Raw genomic sequence first — 21,459 nt, 5'->3', positions numbered from 1 at the left:
ATTATGAATGCTTTTGAACTTATGAATGAGAATATATAAAGTTTTGTTTTTTTTAAATATGTAGTAAGTTTGCTTAATATACTGTAGCCCTAAGAATTTTATAGTTGTCTTGAAATAAAACCTTATATATCAACTTCTCTTATGTAGGTTTTGCATTTATGAAGTACAGAAGGCTAAAGCAAATTGGTTAGATTAGACATTGAAAAAGTGTGGTTATTATCTAGAAAATATTAAGACTTTATATAATATCTTTTGGGCCAGATTTAGAAAACCACAAACAAAAACAACTAGAATGTTATTAATTAACAGCCTTAAGAGCTTTAAGAGCTGACTTCTCCAGATGGAAAAAATATTTTTAAGGGTATGTTCTATGTTTTTGCGTTGTTTTGATGAAAATGAATGTTATATTTGTATTTAGTTTTGGGAGATTGGATTTTTTTTGTATGCAGAAAAACCTTATTTTTGTGGTTGTATGTTCTTCAACCTTTGCTTGTTTTCACTGGGGTAGTTATTATACAGAATTCACTTAATATCTTACTAGGGTAAGAATGCTAATATATGGAGTAAAGGATATGGTTCCTGCTCTGAAGAACTTATGATTTAAGACACAACTTGAAGAGCACTTAATAATGAAGCATTTGAATTACTGAGTTGACAGAAAATAAAATGAATGGTATCTAGTAAGACTGGACTAATTAATTAAGCTCCTTGGCAAAAATGTTTTTCTAATCTAGGTTTTGAAGAAGTGGTATGAAGATTGGTGGAGAGGGAAGGAATATTGGTGGAGAGGTGTAGGGGAAAAGTTATGTGAAAAAAGCACAGAGATGGAAATTGTGGAATGTAAGTGTTTCCCTTACTCAAAATAGAGTCTATTTTAAATGAATGTAATGAAGAATAAATTTGATAAGATGTGGCCCGAACTGGGGGAATCTAAAGAAGTTTGGATTAGAAATTAGAGATAAGGGATACTCCTTAAGGCCACTGAACAGAAATAAATGAATAAAAATAAAGAAAGATTAGCAGCCAGATAGAACATGATTTGAGAAGAGATTGAAGTGAGGAAGGCCAGTTGGAGGTTATTATCTTGGTGGGTGAGAGGGAAGAGTAAGGATGGGTAGTTTTAAAATCAAGCAAGTGAACTATGTGGCTCCTGTTTGTCATGCAAAGTTAAAATAAGAATGGAACACTTTTATTGTCTCATTGAAAATAAATTTACTTGGACACACAATTTGCAAATAAATTATTAACACTAACTGGGATACATTCACCTTGTTCTATTAAAAAACTGATGAGCTTTTAAGTTTGGTTTGAAAATGAAGTAACATCCAAGGAAGTTATGCTGTAGTGGTATTTTCTGAATTGCTAGTACTTTGAACTAAAAAAAAAAATTACTTGAATATTAAGAAGAGCTTGTAATTGTAATGTTGTATTCTGAGTTATAATAGTATATTTTAGACATGGTTTAAGAGACATTCTGATTGGTATAGGAGTTGGTGGGAAAACAGATAATAAATTTAATAATCTGGAATACCAGTGTTTAAATTTGTTTTAAAATAAATACTTATTTCAAAATTTAGGAATAGTTGAGAACACAGTGTGTTGGTAGGGGAAAAAATAATCCTTATAGTTCCCTCTGAGCAGTAGCATTTTTTGATATTTAAGATGTAAGATGTTTGTCTTTATTGGGGTTTTTAAGGGTGTTTAAATGGAATGGATACTGTGTCTTATAGTAAGATTCTTGTTTTTTTATTAAAAAAATTTTTTTTATGTTTATTTTTGAATGAGAGAGAGACAGAGTGTGAGGTGGGGGAGGGGGGGGTGCAGAGAGAGAGAGAGGGAGACACAGACTCTGAAGCAGGCTCCAGGCTCTGAGCTGTCAGCACAGAGCCCGACGCAGGGCTCTAACCCACAAACCGCGAGATCGTGACCTGAGCCGAAGTCGGATACTCAACCGACTGAGCCACCCAGGTGCCCCAAGATTATTCTTAAAAGAAAAGAATTAGAAAAATTTGAAAAAGTTTAGAAGTAAAATAATTAAAATTTTTTATCTCCCTTTTTTAGAGTTATTAAATAGAACAGAATTTGGGAGTTTATAGAGCCTAGGAACTTAAGGTAATATGTTAGTCTTAGTTTAACAAGTTTACATTTTAACTGTTGTCACAGTTAATAAAGACTTAATTTCAGTAAAGAAGTTAGTGAGATTTCTGGCAACATGATTAAAATAGGCAAGTACATTGACTGTGTCCAAGTTACCTGTTGAGACATCAACTAAAGTAAAAGAGAATAGACTGTCCCCTATTGTCACTGGAAGTAGAGATCCATCCATCATCTCTGAAATCGGTATTTTGGTATAAAGAGTATGGGTGAGATGGGATGACAGTAGAACTATTTACTCTTCTCTGATTATCCTGAACTATTGATATGAGAATAGGAAGCTGGCATGAAAGCCCTCCCCTGAACCTCTTAAATATTTCCCTGTCTCTACCCATTTGTGCCTGGAAACTTCTTAGAAATAGACCTATTTCCACCTTTGTGCACTGCTTGGGTCTACGTAAGCTGAGAAGCAATGAAAAATCATCACATGCTTGAGGAGAGGCTGCAGTTTGAAAGGCCAGATTGACTATTCCGTATACATTGAACCTACTGAAAAGCTCATACAGAAAAGAGGTGGAGGAGATAGAGATAATTTGTGGCTATGATGGGATCAAAAATCTTGTGCTATGGCATTGAATACCTTAATGGTGACTCTGCCATTAAGAGTGGTAGAAATGGCATCCTAAGAAGATGTCCTTTAGTGTGATATTGCTTGTCCACCTTCCTCCTGATTCATCTTATTTTCCAAGACTTACCAACTCCCTGTCAAGTTTGATTAACTGATAGCCTTCCAGCAGCTTTTTCTTAATTTAACAGGAATTGGTCCTCCTCACTCCCTGCCTTTGCAGATTGGATTAAAAATTTTTGGTGTGTAGTTTTATGAGTTGTATCTAAGACATAGTAGGAAATCTAAATCATTAAAAATAAAGGAATGGCAGGGTGCTTGGGTAGCTCAGTCTGTTAAGCGTTCGACTCTGCATTTTGGCTCAAATCATGGTGTCACAGTTCACAAGTTAGAGCCCCATATCAGACTCTGCACTACCAGTGCAGAGCCTGCTTGGAATTCTCTCTCCCTCTCTCATCTGCTCCTCCCCAGCTTGCGTGCTATAGTGTGCACACGCTGTCTCTCTGAAAACAAATAAAGTTAAAAAAAAAAAAACAAAGGAATGGCAGAAATACTAAAACAAGTTCATCACTATCAAGCAAAGGATAAAACCTTTTCTAGAGTAAAATGAGTGAAAAAAGAAATTTTTTAATTAATAAAAAGTTAGAACTAAACTCTATCAGCTTGAAATTGTGTGTGATAAACAGCATTGAAACATGAAGTAGAATAAGTAATGTTTCTTTAGAGAAATTAATAACACCAGTCTTTTTAAGAGAGTTTAATTTACCTCTCAGAAATTAATAGGTCAAATAAACAAATTAAGGATATGAAGATTTGAATAGCAATAGATTTTATTTAAAAGATGTATGTCAGGGGCGCCTGGGTGGCGCAGTCGGTTGAGCGTCCGACTTCAGCCAGGTCACGATCTCGCGGTCTGGGAGTTCGAGCCCCGCGTCAGGCTCTGGGCTGATGGCTCAGAGCTTGGAGCCTGTTTCCGGTTCTGTGTCTCCCTCTCTCTCTGCCCCTCCCCCGTTCATGCTCTGTCTCTCTCTGTCCCAAAAATAAATAAACGTTGAAAAAAAAAAAAAAAAAAGATGTATGTCAACCTTTGTTCCAAACAGAGAATACGACATTCTTTTCAAATTCCTGTGAATTTTTTAAAAAATCGTGTTTTGAGTTTCAAAGAGAATATGGGGTTCTAAATAAGAGGAATGGCGTAGGCCAGTATTTTTTTTTTTTTTTTGATTAAACAATAAAACTAGATATTAAAGCCAAAATGATGTTAACTACTTGCTTGGATGATGAAAACTGTGTCCTGTTGGGATTTAAGCTTCAATTTCGTACTATTTAGAAATGAACGACAATGAGTATACGACATGAAAAAACAGATAAGATTAATATTCATTTAAACATGATGGGTTAAAAAACTTTCATTTACTTTGCTATCCCTACTAGAATTGGAATAGTGGTTTTCGTTTGTTTTTTTAAAGGCATAGGGTGTCAGGGACAAAGAAAACTGAAAAGTTGATCACAGAAAACTCTGGAGGCTGAAAAGCAACACGTAGTAACTAATTTTGTAGATCTGAGAAAACTGAATTTTCCGCTTATTTTTGGGGAAGGCCTAGAATTGGTGCCGTAGATCCTGGGGTTCTTCAGAAATTGGTAGCTTCAGGTACTTTTGAAAGAATTGTCCAAAAGTCTATGATAAAAAATAAGCAACACTCATGATACCAGGAGAGGGTTTCTTACCCTCAAGTTTCTTCTCTGTACTGGAGAACTCTACACACAGCTTGGGTTAAGGGTGTCATACTAAATAGTATTGACTAGAAATCTACATCCAGGAATCCTCCCCAGCCTCTTTTTCTCTACTGGTCCTGAGAATACTGGGTGTTAGGCTTATAACCCCAGATGTGAGGTTGGAAGATTAATCCTGTTATAGCAAACTAATGATCAGGAAAAAAGGCCAACAGATAATAACAGATGTGGATTCACCCAGAGAAATGGCCCAGACTGGTCCACATCCTACAATGACACCTACCCATTAACGCAATTTATAGACAGCCTTTAAATGTTTCATTTTCAAATATGACATTAAGGATCATTTGAAGATAACCTCAGTATGAAAGAGAAAGAAATAGAAACAGTTCAAGAAGAAAAAAAGTTACTGGAATATGTTTGGAAGTAAGATAAATTCTATCTTTGAAGCAAGAAAGGATGCTTGCTTTAAAAAGAATCCTCAGAAAACAAAGAAAAGCTCTTAGACATTTAGAATATGAAATAATAGAAGGATTGGAAGTACAGGATATGACATTAATAGAAAAGCTAGAAATTTAGAATGTTAAATACTTAGTAGAAGGTTGGAAGATAAAGTTGAGGAAATCTTCCAGAAAGCAGGACAAAAAGAGATACAAAGTAGAAGGTAAGAATATGAGAGGATCATACTTGGTGAATTCAACATGTAAAAAATGAGAATTACAGAATGGGAAAAAAAATGTGTGGAGGAAATTAATAATTGAACAAAAAACTTGGATTTTCATACTGACAGGGTGCACGGAATGCTCCGCATAGTGACTAGGGGGGAAGAACCCACATCAAAGTACATCATGGTGAAATTTCAGACATTAGAAATAAAAGGAAGTTCCTAAGAGCTTTCCCGTTTGAAGCATATAAAAGGGGTTAGGAATCAGTAACAATGAAAAGTAATTGTTAATGGAATAATGCCTTCAAAGCATTTGAAGGAAAGGTATTTCCAAACTAATTCTATACCTTGCCAAGCTGTCAAGTGTGGGAGTAGGCTAAAGTTATGAAACATATGAGGTCGTTGGAATATTTATTTCAATTGCACTCTATCTCAGGAAGTTACTAGAGGACGTGGACTTTATCAAAATGATGAGGTAAATCAAAAAGAGGGATTATCCAGGAAATAGGATCCAGTACAGGAGATAAGTAAAAAGAATGCATACCTAAAATAATGGTGAAGGGAGATCCAAGGAGTGTGGCTGTGCAGCAGGTCTGAGAGTTATTAATTTAGATTGGAACGAGAAGCAAAGGGGATCTAGATGGTATGTCTTCAGAAAGGTGTGTGTGCATGAACACAAAATGGGATTTTTGTGATTTTATTCAAAAGGGACGTTTATATGTAGTTTTCTTTTCCTGTGATGTCTTGGTTTTGGTATGAAGGTAATGGCTTCATAAAATGAATTAGGAAATGTTCCTTCCTCTTCTTTTTTGAGGAAGAGTTTGTGGAGCATTGGTGTCAATTCTTTAAACGTTTGGTTTAAAGGTAGATTGTACCAGAGAATCCATCTAATCCTGCTTTACTTTTGGTAAATTTTTTCCTTATTTAATCTCTTTAACTTATAATGCTATTTGGATTTTCTACCCCTTCTTGAATCAGTTTCAGTAGTTTTTCCCCCTAAAAATTTGTCCATTTTATCTAGGTTATTTAATGTGTTGCTATACAGTTGTTCCTAATGTTCCCATATAATCATTTTTATTATTATAACACCAGTAGTAATGATCCCTTTATCATTCTTGATTATAATAATTTGTCTTTTTTTTTTTTTTCTTGGCAGCCTAGCTGAAGGCTTGTAAACTTCATTGATGTTTTCAAAGAACCAACTTTTGGTTTCATTGATTGTTCTGTATTATTTTTCTGTTCTCTGTTTCATTTATTTATGCTGTAATCTTTATTTTCTTCATCTGCCTGTTTTGGGTTTAGTTTGTTCTTTTTCTGTTTTTTTTAAGGTCAAAGTGTAGGTTTTTGAATTGAGATCTTTTTAAATGTAGTCATATATAGCTATAAATTTCCCTTTAAACACTGCTTTCACTTCATCATTTAAATTTTGGTGTGTTGTGCTTTTGTTTTAATCTTAACGTATTTTATAATTTTCCTGTGTGATTTCCTTCTTGTTTTTTAGGAGTTTGTTGCTTAATTTCCACATATTAATTTCCCAAATTTCCTTCTGTAACTGCTTTCTAGTTTCATTCCCTGGTGTTTGGAGAACATACTTTGTATTATTTTATTCCTTTAAAGTTCTTGAGACTTGTATTATTGCCTAACATATAGCTTATACTGGAGAATGTTCATGTACACTTGAGAAGGAAGTGTTCTGCTGTTTTGAGCGGAGAATCCTGTACCTGTCAAGCCTAGTTAGTTTATAGTGTTAAAGTCTTCTGTTTCCTTGTGTTGTTTTGTTTGCTTTTTTGTTTGTTTGTTTGTTTTTTTGTTCTGGCCCTATCCATTATTGGAAGTGAGTTAAATAAGTCTCCCGCCGGGCGCCTGGGTGGCGCAGTCGGTTAAACGTCCGACTTCAGCCAGGTCACGATCTCGCAGTCCGTGAGTTCGAGCCCCGCGTCGGGCTCTGGGCTGATGGCTCAGAGCCTGGAGCCTGTTTCCGATTCTGTGTCTCCCTCTCTCTCTGCCCCTCCCCCGTTCATGCTCGGTCTCTCTCTGTCCCAAAAATAAATAAACTTTGAAAAAAAAAAAAATAAGTCTCCCAACTATTTTTGTTTGTTTTTGTCTGTTGTCTAATTTTCCTTTCAGTTTTATGTTTCTGTTTCATATGTTTGAGTCTTTATTCTTAGGAGTATATATGTTTATAGCTGATCTATAATTTTTGATGAATTGACCCTTTTATCATTATAAAATGTCCTTCTTTGTCGTCTCTAGTAACATTTTTTTTAATGTCTATTTTGTGTGATAAGAGTACAGCCATTCCTGGGGTACCTGGGTAGCTCAATCAGTTGAGTGTCCAACTCTTGATTTGGGCTCAGTCATGATCCCAGTATCATGGGATTGAGCCCTGTCTCAGGTTCTGTGCTGAGCGTGGAGCTTGCTTAAGATTCTACCCCTTCCCTTCTGTCTCTCTAAAAAAAAAAAAAAGAGTATAGCCATTCCAGCTCTTTTTCTTGGTTATAGATTGCTTGGTATATCTTTTTCCATCCTTTTACTTGAAGTTTATTTGAATCAAAAGTGTCTTTGAACCTACAGTGTATCATCTCTTTTAGATAATGTATAATTGGGTTGTCTTTTTTTACACATTCTGTCAGTCACTTCTTTTTGATTGGAACATCAAGTTTATTTGCATTTAATATAGTTACTGATAAGGGAGGATTTATGTCCACTATTTTGTTACTTGTTTTGTGTTTGTCTTAAGGTTTTTTTCTGTTGTTCTTTTTTCCTCTACTGTTACCTTCCTTTGTTCTAAATAGATTATTTTGTAGTACCATTTAAATCCCTTATTAGTTTTTTTTCACTATATATTTTTTCATTGTGGTTGTCCTGGGAATTGCAATTAATAACTTTACTTCAATCTAGTTCAGATTAATAGCAACTTAATTTCAATAATATACAAAAAATTTTCTCCTGTATAGCTCCATTTCTTCTCTGTCCTTTGTGCTATTATTCTCATGCAAATTATGTCTCTATATGTCTCTTAAATCAGAAGAAAAAAGTTACAAAATTAAAAGTTATTTAATGTTCTATATTTTATATAATATATTTTATGTATATTTTATATTGTATGTTTAATATTTACTTATCTAGCTACCTTTACTGTGCTCATTATTCTTCAGGTGGATTCAAGTTATGGTCTAGCGTCCTTTCATTTCAGCCTTAAGGACACCTTTCAGTATTTCTTGTATATTAGGTCTCCTGGCAACCAGTTCTGTCAGTTTTTGTTTATCTGGGAATGTCTTAATTTCGCCTTCATTTTTTGAAAAGTAGTTAAAGAATTCTTGGTTGATAGTATTACTTTTTCAGTACTTTGAATATGTCTTCCCTTTGCCTTTCTGGCTTCCATGGTTTCTGGTGAGAAATTATTAATTTTATGGAGGATCTCTATACATGACAAGTCACTTATCTCTTGGTTATTTCAGGATTCTCTGGTTTTTTAGTTTATTTATAGTAGTTCATTGAGTTTTTTGGATGTAAGGTTAATATTTAGGGAACTTTTCAGTCATTTATTTAGATATTGGTGTTTTTTTTAATGTTTATTTAGAGAGAGAGAGATAGCAAGTAGGGGAGGAGCAGAGAGAGAGGCAGAGAGAATTCCAAGCAGGCTCCACACTGTCAGTACTGAGCACGACATGGGCTCGAACCCACAAACCATGAGATCATGACCTGAGCCAAAATGAAAAGTCAGACACTTAACTAACTGAGCCATTCAGGCACCCCAGATATTTTTTCTGCCCTTTTCTCTTCTCTCTCTCTCTCTCTCTCTCTCTCCCCCTCCCTCCCCCTCTCTCTGGGACTCCCATTATGTGTATGTTGACATGCTTAATGGTGTCCCCCAGGTATCTTAGACTCCTCTTTTTTTTTTTTTTTTTTTTTAAATCTTTGATTTTTCTTTCTGTTTTCAGAGAAGTTAATCACAATTGACTTATCTTCAGATTCACTGATTTCTTTTTTTGCCTGTTCATATCTGGTGAAAATTTCTAGTGAAGTTTTAATTTCACTAAAATTTTTTACATTTCAACTCCAGAATTTTTTTATTCTTTATCATGATTTATATCTATTTATATTTTCTATTTGTGGGACATCTATCTCATAACTTTCCTTTGGTTTGTTAGACATAGATTTCCTTTAGTTCTTTGAACATGTTTAAAATAAGCGATTTGTGAATGTGGTTAAGTCTAATGTCTGTGTTTCCTTGGACACTTTATATTGACTGTCTTTGTTTTCCCATGTATATGAACGATTTTCTTTTAAGTCTTTTTTTTTTTAAGTGTTACTGTTTTTTTGTTGAAAACTAAATTTTTAATAATGTGGAAGCTTTGATAATCAGATATTCTCCCCTCCCCAGTGTTTGTTGTTGTTACTGTTTGTTTCTGTTTGTTTATTCTGAACTAATAAACAAAATTGAATTGAGTAAAATCTGCTTTCTTTAACATGGGTGACCACTGAAGTCTCTACTCAGTGAGCTTAGTGTTCAACTAATAATTCAACAGAGGTGTCCTTAAATACCTGGAATCAGTGAGTCTCCCAGTTTTTGTTGAGAAGGTCTGTGTGTGTTGGGGCCTTCAGCATTCAGAAGAGAATTTTGTAACTTTGCCTTACTCTTAACTTGCTGCTTGTGTAGAGCTTCACGTTAGCCAGAGGTGAGTGCTTAGGGCCTTGTCAGTTTTTTCCTGAGCATGTGCACATACCTGTGCTTACATATGACCATCTAGATTCTCAGGAATATTTTGGAACTTTTTGAAGCACCCAGTTTTTCTTTTTAAGCTCTTTTGGTTAGCCTATTGTTTGTCTCAAGTGTTATCCACTGCCTTGGTCAGCTGCAATATGAAACAATTGCCTCTGATAGTTTTGGACAAATACCCTTGGGGCAAAGAGTTTTGTTTTGTTTTGTTTTGTTTTGCATGGAGGGAGCTCTGAGGTCAAATTGAGATAGCTTTGGGAGTGGGGTCTTCCAGGAAACCACCAGACATGTCAAATAATGACAGTCCTCTGGGAATGTAGTAGTAGAGGCAGTCCACCTTCTTCTGCCCCCCTGATAGAACTGCCAGGCTGTTCGTTTTCACCAGGTTTGTGGACTGTTGACTTTCAAAGCTACTATAAAGCTGGAGTGGGAGGCTGGGAATAGGGCAAAATAAAAATGCCACAGTTTGCTGGTCTTACTAAAATATAGCTATCTTTCTTGAATAAATTCTCCCCAGATTGCTGCAAGCCTTTGGTTAATTTCTAGTTTGGAAAATGTTGACACTATTTTTGCCAGTGTTCTTCTTGGTTTAATGGAGATGATGCTTTTCAAATGTCCTTATTTTGATATTTTTGCTTATGTCTTACTGTTGAGTTTTGAGAGTTCTATATTCTGTTTTAGATGGCAGTCTTTTGTTAATGTAGTTTACAAATACTTTCTCCAACTCTGTCACTTTTTAATCAGCTTAACAGGATCTTTCGAAGGGTAAAAGTTTTTTGTTTTGATGAAGTCCAGCTTATCAAGTTTTTTCTTTTGTGGATCATGCTTTTGGTGTTATTTCTAAGAACTCTTTTTCTAGGTCTAGATCCTGATGATTTTTCTGTCTTCTACAGGATTAATAGTTTTACATTTTATGTTTAAATCTATAATACATTTTGAGTTAATATTGGTATAGAGTGTAAGATTTAAGTTGGTATCCTCTTTTTCTTCTGTCTGTATATTCAGTTGCTGTAGCACCAACTGTTGAAAAGACATTTTTTCTCCATTGAATTGCTTTTACACTTTTGTGGAAAATTCAGCTAGCCATCCTCAATAGGGCTTTGAGGAGGTTTTAGAAAATATAGAAGGAATACAAGGAGTTAATTCATTTTCTCATGTAGGGTTCGGTCAGATCCAAAGTGAAAAATCCACATACAAGTATAACTACATTGTTTAGAAATCAGGGGTAGGGGAGGGATGGTTAGAGAAGGGGTGGTAGGTAGTCTTGATTTTCATAACAAGCTTTAATTGAAATCTTAAAATAATGTATTTGAATAATTTTAATTAAAGTAAAAACAAAATAGTATAATGCCAATGCTTTACTCAGGGGAAAATTCAAAGCCTTAAATGTCTATATTTTTAATATTGTAATGTTTTTAATGTGGAAAAAAATTCTCAGAATAACACATGGTAAAAATGTACAACTTTAGAATTCAGAAGTGCATACCTTCTTAACCCCTAGTCAAGAATTTAACACATTGCCAGTCCTTCCACTCTGTTCCCTCCCAATCAGCCTCCCCCCTTGTCTTTGGGAGGCTACCATCCTACCTTTTATGGTAGTCACTTTTTTGTTTTATATTTTTATTACTTAAAGATACATTTTTGAGGTATTTATTTTTTCCTATTAATGAAATTTGCATAAGTGGATCTTGGCTTTTTTCAGCATTATTTGTGAGAATCATTTATATTTTCACATAAAATTGTAGTTCATTCAGTTTCGTTGCTCTACAGGCATACCTCATTTTATCACATTTTGTTGAGCCATGCAAGTGCATTTTATTTATTTATTTATTTTATAAATTTCAGGTTTGTGGCAACCCTGTATCTGCAAGTCTGTCAGCACCAGTTTTCCAACAGCATTTGCTTTACGTCATGTTTTTGTGTCACATTTTGGTAATTCTCACAACATTTCACACACTTTATTGCTATATTTCTTACGATGATCTGTGACCAGTTATTGTTGATGTCACTACTATAGTTGCTTTGGGGTGCCAGAAACCACCATGGCATGGTAAACTTAATAAATGTTGGTTGTGTTCTGATTGCTCCACTGACTGGCTGGCTGTTCCCGTTTCTCTCCCTTTATTTGAGCCTCCCTATTCCCTGAGACACAATATTGAAAATAGGCCAATTAATAATCCTACAATGGCTTCTAAGTTTTTAAGTGAAAGGAAGAGTTGCACGTCTCTCACTTTAACTCAGAACCTGGAAATGATTAGGCTTAGTAAGGAAGGCATGTCAAAAGCTGAGATAGACTGAAAGCTAGGCCTCTTGTGTCAGTTAATGTGTGAATGCACAGGAAAAGTTCTTGAAAGAAATTAAAAGTGCTACATCAGTGAACACATGAATAATAAGAAAATGAAACAGCCTTATTGCTGATATGGTTGAAAGTTTTAGTGGTTTGGATAGAAGATCAAATCAGCCACAACATTCCCTTAAGCCAAAGCCTTATCCAGAGCAAGGCCCTTCAGGGGAGATAGCTCAGGGATAGAGCATTTAATTACAGAGCAAATCCCTCTCTTCAATTCTGGAAAGGCTGAGAGGTGAAAGGCTGCAGAAAAACTGTTTGGAGCTAGCAGATTTTGGTTTGTGAGGTTTAAAGAAAGAAGCCTTCTTTAGAACATAAAAGTGCAAGGTGAAGCAGCAAGCGCTGATATAGAAGCTGCAGCAAGTTATTCAGAAGATATCTAGGTAAGATAATTAACAAAGGTGGCTACACTAAACAACAGATTGTCATTATTGACAAAGCAGCCTTCTAGTGGAAGAAGATGCCATCTAGGGCTTGCATAGCTAGAGAGGAAAAGCCATTGCCTGGCTTCAAACGTCAAAGAGCTGGTTGACTCTTGTTGGGGGCTAATGCAGCTGGTGAAACCAGTGCTCATTTATCATTCTAAAAATCCTAAGGCCCTTAAGAATTACACTACATCTACTCTGCCTGTGCTCTATAAATGCAATAACAAAGCATGGTTGACAGCACATCTTTTTATAACATGTTTCATTGACTATGTTAAGCCTACTGTTTGACCTACTCCTAGGAAAAAAGATTCCTTTGTAAATATTACTGACAATACACCTGGTCAAGAGCTCTGACAAAGATGTGTAATGAGGTGAATGTTGTTTTCATGTTTGTTAACACAACATCCATTCTGCAGCCCATGGATCAAGGAGTAATTTCAAGTCTTATTTAAAAAGTACATTTTGTAAGACTGTAGATGCCATAGTGATTCCAAAGATAGATATGAACAAAGTAAATTGAAAACCTAGATTCAGGGGCGCCGGGGTAGCTCAGTCAGTTGAGCATACGACTCTTGATTTCAGCACAGGTCATGATCCCAGGGTCATGGAATTGGGCCCTGCATTGGGCTCTGCACTGAGCCTGTAGCCTGCTTAAGATTCTTTCTCTCCCTCTGCACCTCTCCCCTGCTTGCGTGCGTACTCTCTCTTACCTGTCTCTAAAATAAAAAAATAAAACCTGGATTCACCATTTTAGATGCCATTAAGAACATTCATAATTCATGAGAAGCGGTCATAATAACAACATGGACAGCAATTTGGAAGAAGCTGAATTCAACCCTCATGGATGACTTGGAGAGAGGTTCATGACTTCAGTGGAGGAAGTAACTTCAGGTGTGGTGGAAATAGCAAGACAACTAGAAGTGGAGCCCGAAGGTGTGACTGAATGGCTGCAATCTCATGATAAAGCTTGAACAGGTGAAGAGTTTCTTCATAGGGATGAGCAAAGAAAGTGCTTTTTAAAGATGCACTCCAGTGGTGAAGATGCTGTGCAGATTGTTGAAATGACAACAGAGGATTTACATATTATATAAACTTGATAAAGCAACAGCGGGTTTGAGAGGACTGGCTCCATTTTTCAAAGAAATTTTACTGTGGCTAAATTGTTTTCAAACAGCATCACTTGCTACAGAGAAATAGTTCATGAAAGGAAGACTCATTTGATGTGGCAAACTTGTCTTATTTTAAGAAATTGCCGCAGCCACCCAACCTTCAGTAGCCACCACCCTAATCAGTCAGCATCTATCAACTCTGAGGCAAGACCAGCAAAAAGATTATGACTCATTGATAACTCAGAAAATGGTTAGTATTTTTTAGCAATAAAATATTAAAAATATAATAATATAATATAAAATTAAGGTATGTACTTTTTTTAGACATAATGCTATTGCACACTTAATAGACTGTAGTATAGTGTATACATAACTTTTATATGTACTGGGAAACCAAAAAATCATTTTACTCACTTTACTATTTTGCTTTATTGTGATGGTCTGGAACTGAACCCATGCTGCTTTTCAGGTATGCCTGTATAGTACAGTACATTATATGAATATCCTACAATTTATCCATTTTGTTATTTGTGGAAACTTGGATTGTTTCTACTTTTTAGGCTTTTTAGGCTTTTATGGATAATGCTGCTATGTATTTACTTGTGCGTGTCTCCTTGTGCACTCATGCACACATTTATATTGAGTAAATATCCAGGAGTTTAATAGCTTGGTTTTAGGGTACATTTATGTTTAATGTCAGAAGATACTAACTTCTTTCCAAAGTGTTTTGTAACAATTTACAATCTCATCAACACTTTTGCATTTCAATTTTACCAACACTTTATATTGTTAATCTTTAATTTTAGTCATTTTAGAGAGTGGGTAGTGGTTTTAGTTCCCATTTGCCAGTTTCCAAATGTATCAATTGACTCCCCTTTTTTTCCTGAGTATGGATCACAATCTCCTCTTTCTTTGTGTAGGATATAATTTTGCTTGAAAACTGGACATTATATTAACATGTTTTAGTGACTCCGGTTTCTGTTAGTGTTTTTCTGAGATTTGTTGGGTGAGGTTTATAGTCTGATTTTGATGCTTGCCCTGTGGTTTTCTTCTAGGGATTCCACTAGTTTTCATCTGTTCTCCTGGGCTATGGTTCTGTCCTCTGGCACTTCAGCCTTGTAAGGCTTCACCTTCTTGTTGCCCAAATGGTGCACACTTGAGAAATGCACTCTGTTGAAAAAGCATCAGTAGTACAGCTCTGTTTTTCAAGTGTAAAAATACTGGCCAATGCCAGATTTTTTTCCCTTGACCCCTGCAGTTCTCTTTACATACTTCGTTCATCAGTCATCTGGTGATTTAGCAAAGTTTATACTGATAATTTTTTCACTACTTCTCTGGTTCTCTCGCTGCTAGTTCTCTCACTTAAATTTCTATTTATATTTTCAGCTGCTTCTCCAGGCCTAAAATCTGATAATAATTCTGTATTATCTTTTTCCAGAGATAATTTTTGTTTGCTTGTGCCTCACCTGGGGTGACCAGCAATCTGGGATTACTTTATTTAAATTTTAGGGATTGAGTTTGTTTTGTTTGTTTGTTTTTGTTTTAATTTGCTCAGCTAAAGTCTTTAGGTAGGGCTGCAGTACATGCAAGGACTTGTTTACTTCTGGTTCACTAGAGTTTAGTCCTTTGGAGTCTCAGTTTAATAGCAGGCAGTATTCAGGATGGCTCCCACCATTTCTGAACCTTGCATTCCTGTTTTGGTCCCCTTAGCTCTAAAACAATGTCAGAAATTATGATCAGTTTCTCAGCTGCCTCATCTGTATTGGTAAAAACCCCCAAGGCAAAGAAACATCCTTGGATGCTGGGTTTGTATCAGTAGGTTTCCATCCCATCTTGGATCTTGGCCAGGTCATTCTTTACTGTTGTGTTAACTTTTTGGTGCCTTCAAATTGATAGTTTTTTAAATATTTTGTTCAGTTTCTCCAGTAGGTACTTCAGTAGGAGGATTGATAAGTTCTTTACTATTCTGCTATTACTACAGTTATTTCGAGAATGTTTGGATTGATGGGTGCATATAGTGTCATTATGGTAATGATTAAAGCTTTTGACTTGGGTTTTTTCTATGGTGGCTTCATTACTAAGTATGTTGTGACATGGCAGAGATGCTGCTGGCTGCTCTGACATACATAATTCTCATGGCTGTTATTTCCACTGAAGAGTGTATCTTTCCTAGTACTTGGAAACATCCTGGGAAGGATTCCCAATTTCCCACACTGGCCTGCCTCCTCATCTATGAACAAATTGCTGTGGCTGCCTGAGGAATTCTCATCAGCCTGGATGCCACTTGTTCATCCCTCAGTCCAGAGGCCTATGGTGCCATTTTAACAGTTGAGTGAAGAGTGTTTTATTAATGGGCAGTAAGGGTGCCATTAACATAAATCGGAAAAAGGATGTTAGGTAAGAAAGCAGATTGCTCGTTAATAGTTTTCATAGATCATTTTGGAGGACCCTGAAAATTTTCATTATATGGTTATATCTAGTAAAGCTGTCTAGCAACAGAATTTCACAAAAAATAATAGTTGACTGGTAACGTTACTTGTAAAAAGGATTTTGCTCAGTTTATATGTCTCTTGAAATTGACAAACTCACAAGATGTTTTGTAGAGTCACTGCTAATAAAAGAGTAAAAGAGACTTTTATGTCTCTTTTTTCCTTGCCTTCAAAAATTGAGGTCAATTGTTAATCTAAAATAACTCTTCTAGCGACTCCTGGGTGGCTCAGTTGGTTGAGTGTTCAGCTTCGGTTCAAGTCATGATCTCACAGTTCGTGAGTTTAAGCCCCAGTTCTGATTCTGTGCCTTCCTCTCTCTCAGCCACTCACCCACTCATGCTCTGTCTCTCTCAAAAATAAACATTAAAATTTTTTTTAAATGCTTAAGAAAAATAAAAATAACCCTTCTAGGGATAAGAATAATTTAATTTGGTTTCTTTAGGATTGAGTTGTATCAGTTTGCTGTTACTGTGTAATAGACTATAGTAAAACCTTGGTTTGTGAGCATAATTTGTTGTGGAAATGCTTATAATCCAAAGCACTTGTATAGCAAAGCAAATTCAAGAACCATTGGCTCAGTTGTGATCATGTGACATTCGGTGTCACCTACTACTCAAATTGCAAGACATCACTTGTTTTAAAATTTATTAGAAATGTTTGCTGGTCTTGCGGAACACTCACAGACCAAGTTACTTGCAATTCAGGGTTTTACTTGTACTCTAAAACTTGGTGGTTTAGGACAAACCTTTATTGTTAAAACAAGTCTGTAAGTCAGCTCGGCAGTATTTCTGGTCTTGCCTGGACTCATTTATGAGTCTGCATTCAGCAGCAGGTCAGGAAGGTGGCGTTGGTGCTCTTGACTGAGTTCCCTAGGGTGGCCTTTGGTGGGACATTTGTGCTGTCCTGTTATCCTCCAGCAGATTAGAGGAGGCTTGTTCTCATGATGGTAGCAGGATTCTAAGAAGAACCATGCAAGGTCTCCTGAGGTCTAGCTCAGAATTTGTGAACTGACATCTGTTACATTCTATTGATCTTCCTTATAAGGAAGCCTAGATTTAAGGGTAGGGGAAAACACTCTACCTCTTGATGGGAGAAACTGCAAAGCCTCATTGTCAAATGCATGAATAATGGGGAAGTGTAGAATTGGAGCTGTTTTTGCAGACAGATTTCTGATTCATGATGTAAAATTAATATTCTATATTTGTTTAGTTCCAGGTTGACCTTTATTATATTTCAGGAGGAATTGTGTTTGCGTATAGAAGTTTAGGCAAGTATAAATTAAATATGTCAATCTGTTCAGAGGTTCAGATGATTCTAGTTACGTATGTTTCATTGGATATATCTAATGACATTCTGGAAGCATCGTTCATGCACTGAATTAGCAAAATTGTAGTACCAGTTGTAGATGTTGAAAGAGGGTTTATTTTCACCTCTACTCTTTTTTGGTTATAAATGACAATATTCTTTTTGTATTCATTATTGTTACTCTAACTTCTTTAATTAGAGATTTCATTGTTTTCCCAAGTTTATTAATATTTGTATATTGTGATCTTATAATCCATTTTATTGAAGTGTAATTGGTATGTAATAAATCATGTTTTATGTGTACAATTTGAATACATTTCGTATCTGTGTATACCCATGAAATCATCACCACAATGAAGATTATAAACTTATCCTTTACCCTCAAACTTTACTTGTGCCCCTTTTAATCCTTTCATATTTATTGCTCCTCCCTTATGCAGTATATAATCTTTTTGTCTATATTTTTTTCAGTCAGCATAATTATTTTCAAATTCATATACATTGCATGTGTCATTAGTTCACTCCTACTTATTCCATTGTAAAACTGTAAGGGTTCACATGTTGGTGGACAATTTTTCCTTCAACTTTTGGCTATTACAAATAAAGGTGAACGTTTGTAAGTTTTTATATGAGCATATGCTTTCATTTCTTTGGGTAGATACCTAGAAGTGGAATGACTGGATCATACGTGTAGTAGTTGTATATTTGACACTTTAAGAAATGGTGAAACTTTCTACAAAGTTCTCTTTCAGTTCTGGTGGCTATTGACATTCCTGATTGTGGCTGCAATCTTCAAAGCCAGTGTTTCAAATCTCTACTCTGTCTTCACCTTCTCTTTGTATAGTCACATTTCCCTGTCTCCTCTCTTTCAGGAATATATGTGACTGTACTTAGGGCCCACCCAGATAATCCAGGGTATTCTCTCCATCTCAAAATTTTTAACTAATTACATCTGTAAAGACTTTTCTTTTGGGAGGAGCGGTCATACAAGGTAATATTCACAGGTATTAGGATGTGCATTCTCTTTTGCAGGGCCATTGTTTTTCATCCTTTCACACTCAGCAACTCCTAGTGGACTTTTAGTCCTCTCACTTTGATTTATAGTTTAGTTTGCAATAGGTCACAGTATCCAGTTCTGGGTAGGTAAAGATTGGTGGTAGTGGATGGCAGAGAGAATATTCTTGTCTCTTCTAGACATTATGTAGAAAACTCCAGGCCTGTGATTCTCAGTTGTGGCCCTGGAAATAGCAGCATGATCTTAGGAACTTACTAGAAATGCAAATTATTAGGCTCCAACTTAGAACTACTGAATCAGGAGCTCTGAGGGTGGGGGCTGGCAGTCTGTATAACATGGTCTCTAGGTGATTCTGATGTATGCTAAAGTTTGTGAACCACCTTTCTAGTTTATTGACATTATTAGTATTAAAACCATATTCACCTTCTTCTCCAACTCTTTTTTGCTTAAGTCCAATACTTTAATTAGTCTGGTAATTATAGTCCACAAACTTTGTTTTCAGTAGGGATGCAAACATTTAGAACCAAAATCTTGGTACTGATGATCAGTGAAATTAATTAATTTACTCTATAGAAGTTTGCATTGGTCTGATTTTTGTCAGTTGTATCTTACTTAGATGTAGTTATTTCATAAAGTAATGTTACTACTGTATTCAGAAGTGATACGAACTTTTTTTCTCTAGTCCTGGAAATGTGAATTAAACTCATTACACTGAATTTTACTTATTTCCCTATGTACATTTTGGGATACAACACAAAATTTCTTATCTTTCATTCAGCCTACATTGTTGTACTTTTACCACGTACCATCCAGTGAAAATGCTGAAATAAGCTGAATGACTTTTTGGCCTCAGTGTGTCCACACTGTAGTTCAGAAAAACACACAAGTAAACAATTGATACAGAGCTATCACCAGTTGTTAATAGCAATTGAGAAACACAACATCGCTGAAGAAATTAGAGAAGGATCTTTTAGGATAACTAATATTCAAACTAGTATTTGAATATTGCAAAACTAGTAAAAAATATGTTAGCAAAGTCAGAGACAGTAAGTGTAGTTTGCCATGTTAAAAAGCATGAAAGTTGAGTGTGCGTGGGAGCTGTTCTGGGAGTTGAAGGGGTTTAGTATTAGAAACCTGGAGTGAATGGGAGAGTAAAGATTGGGGATAAATCGATAAGGATGAGATCATTGATGAGTAGTGTTGAAGGACTTGAAGCATAGATGTGACATCTTCAGGATCGCTGTTTGAAAATGAGGACTTATATATATGATTCTGAGAAGGATGAATTTGAGATGATAGTCTGGAAATAGAGTAGTTACAGTAATCTAGGTGAGAATGGCGGTAGGTATGGTGGTGCCATTTTTGGGGAATAAGAATTTAAAAGAGTAACAAGCTTGTTTCAGGTAAGGAGAGGAGATGTGTAGAGTACAGAATAAGACATACTGAGTTTTCAGAATTTGTGAAATGTGAAAAATTAGAGGTAGGTAATTTTTCAAGTATAAGGGAATGTTGGGGTGGCGGTCACATTATGCTAGATTGTAGGTTAAATTGAGGAAGTAGGAGAGTATCAGTATATACTGCCTTCTAGAATAATGGCCCATGGCATTTAGCAAATAATCGTTGTTAGTCATTATTACAGTTATTATTAGTGTATACTTTTATGCCATCTCATACTGTATTTTTATCTTCAGCTTTTTGGTGTACTTTTTGGCATGTATGTAATAGTATTAGACAAACATCTAGATAGAAGTGTGTGTTTTAACAAATACTGATTTTAATTATTGCTATACTATTAAAATTAATCAAAATAAGTTATTGTAAATCTTTAAAAAAATTTATTTATTGTTTATTTTTGAGAGAAAGAGAGAGACAGACAGACAGAGTGTGAGCAGGGGAAGGCAGAGACAGGGTGACACAGAATCCAAAGCAGGTTCCAGGCTCTAAGCTGTCAGCCCAGAGCCCCATGCAGGGCTTGAACTCACAGATTGCAAGATCACCACATGAGTTGAAGTCGGATGCTTAACCAACTGAGCCACCCAGGTGCCCCATATTGTAAATCTTTTTTAAAGATAACTAGAAAGATTAAGTTTCTCATTTGAATATATCTCAGTTCATCAAAAAGGTAGTATTTAGCAAGTTTCCTAAAAGTTTAAAATGATCGTGTTTTTTTGAATGACTTTTTCAGATAGATGTTACATAAAGAAAATAATTAGATTTGCAGTTTTTAATTTAAAACAATAAGTGTGTCATAGAAATGTACTTATTTCTATCTGAAGCAGAAAACTAAATGATGGTCTTTGCATGTATTTTTTCAGGTTTGAGTTAATTTCGAATGAGATTGTTTTTGCAACGAGATGTTAATAAGACAAAATCTAGGTAAGTAGAAGACTTTGTTAAGTGTTACGTATCAAAGTAGGAATAATACAAAAAACTTATGTTTTAAAAATGTGTCTTCAAGTTCAGAATTAATGGGTTTTGCAATAAAATTTTGAAATATGAAGAACTGACTTTGATGTACTTGCTCCAGTTGATTTGGTGGAAGTAACAGTAGAGCTATGAAATTGTGGAACTAAATTCTTCATTTTCCTTCTTTTATGTTGAGTGTAATGCAGTTTCCAGTGACTATTAAACATAGAAAATTGAGTTGGCATTTGGTTTAGCTATTCAGAAACCAGTTCAGTAAGAGATTTGCTAGATTGCCTCAATGTTTTCTTAGTGGATGATAGTACTTCAGTAGTTTTTGCCTTTGTGAATTTTACTTTGTTTCTATTAATGAAGCCCTTCTACAAATTGAGTAAATTTGCCAAATTGTGTTTTTTTAACGTTAGTATAATGTTCAGAACTGTAAATGATAATATTTTTCTTATGAATATTTGTACTGAATGACTTTCTAATTTAGCATTGTGCTTTGCTTTAATTTTTTAAG

The 21,459-nt window shown here is 35.3% G+C and overlaps 1 protein-coding gene across 36 annotated transcripts in view; it reads left to right on the top strand.

Moving 5' to 3' along the window:
- ZNF644 (zinc finger protein 644) overlaps positions 1-21,459 on the top strand; it is a 105,764-nt gene that overhangs the window by 9,896 nt on the left and 74,409 nt on the right. For 16 of the 36 annotated variants that reach the window (XM_045478230.1, XM_045478218.1, XM_045478237.1 and 13 more), the window contains one exon: positions 20,849-20,909. The exons of 2 other annotated variants lie outside the window; for them this stretch is intronic. In XM_045478230.1, coding sequence (XP_045334186.1) covers positions 20,866-20,909 — 44 coding nt within the window. In that variant the 5' untranslated portion in view covers positions 20,849-20,865. Of the gene's footprint in view, positions 1-13,369; positions 13,975-15,897; positions 16,052-20,848; positions 20,910-21,459 lie in introns of all 36 variants that reach the window. 18 more of the 36 variants (XM_045478231.1, XM_045478219.1, XM_045478239.1 and 15 more) reach the window with 3 other exon arrangements.

This window comes from Leopardus geoffroyi, chromosome C1 (genome assembly GCF_018350155.1).
Source record: "Leopardus geoffroyi isolate Oge1 chromosome C1, O.geoffroyi_Oge1_pat1.0, whole genome shotgun sequence".
NCBI lineage: Eukaryota > Metazoa > Chordata > Mammalia > Carnivora > Felidae > Leopardus > Leopardus geoffroyi.
The sequence above is the reverse complement of the archived record's forward strand: the minus strand, read 5'-3'. Positions and strand labels throughout refer to the sequence as shown.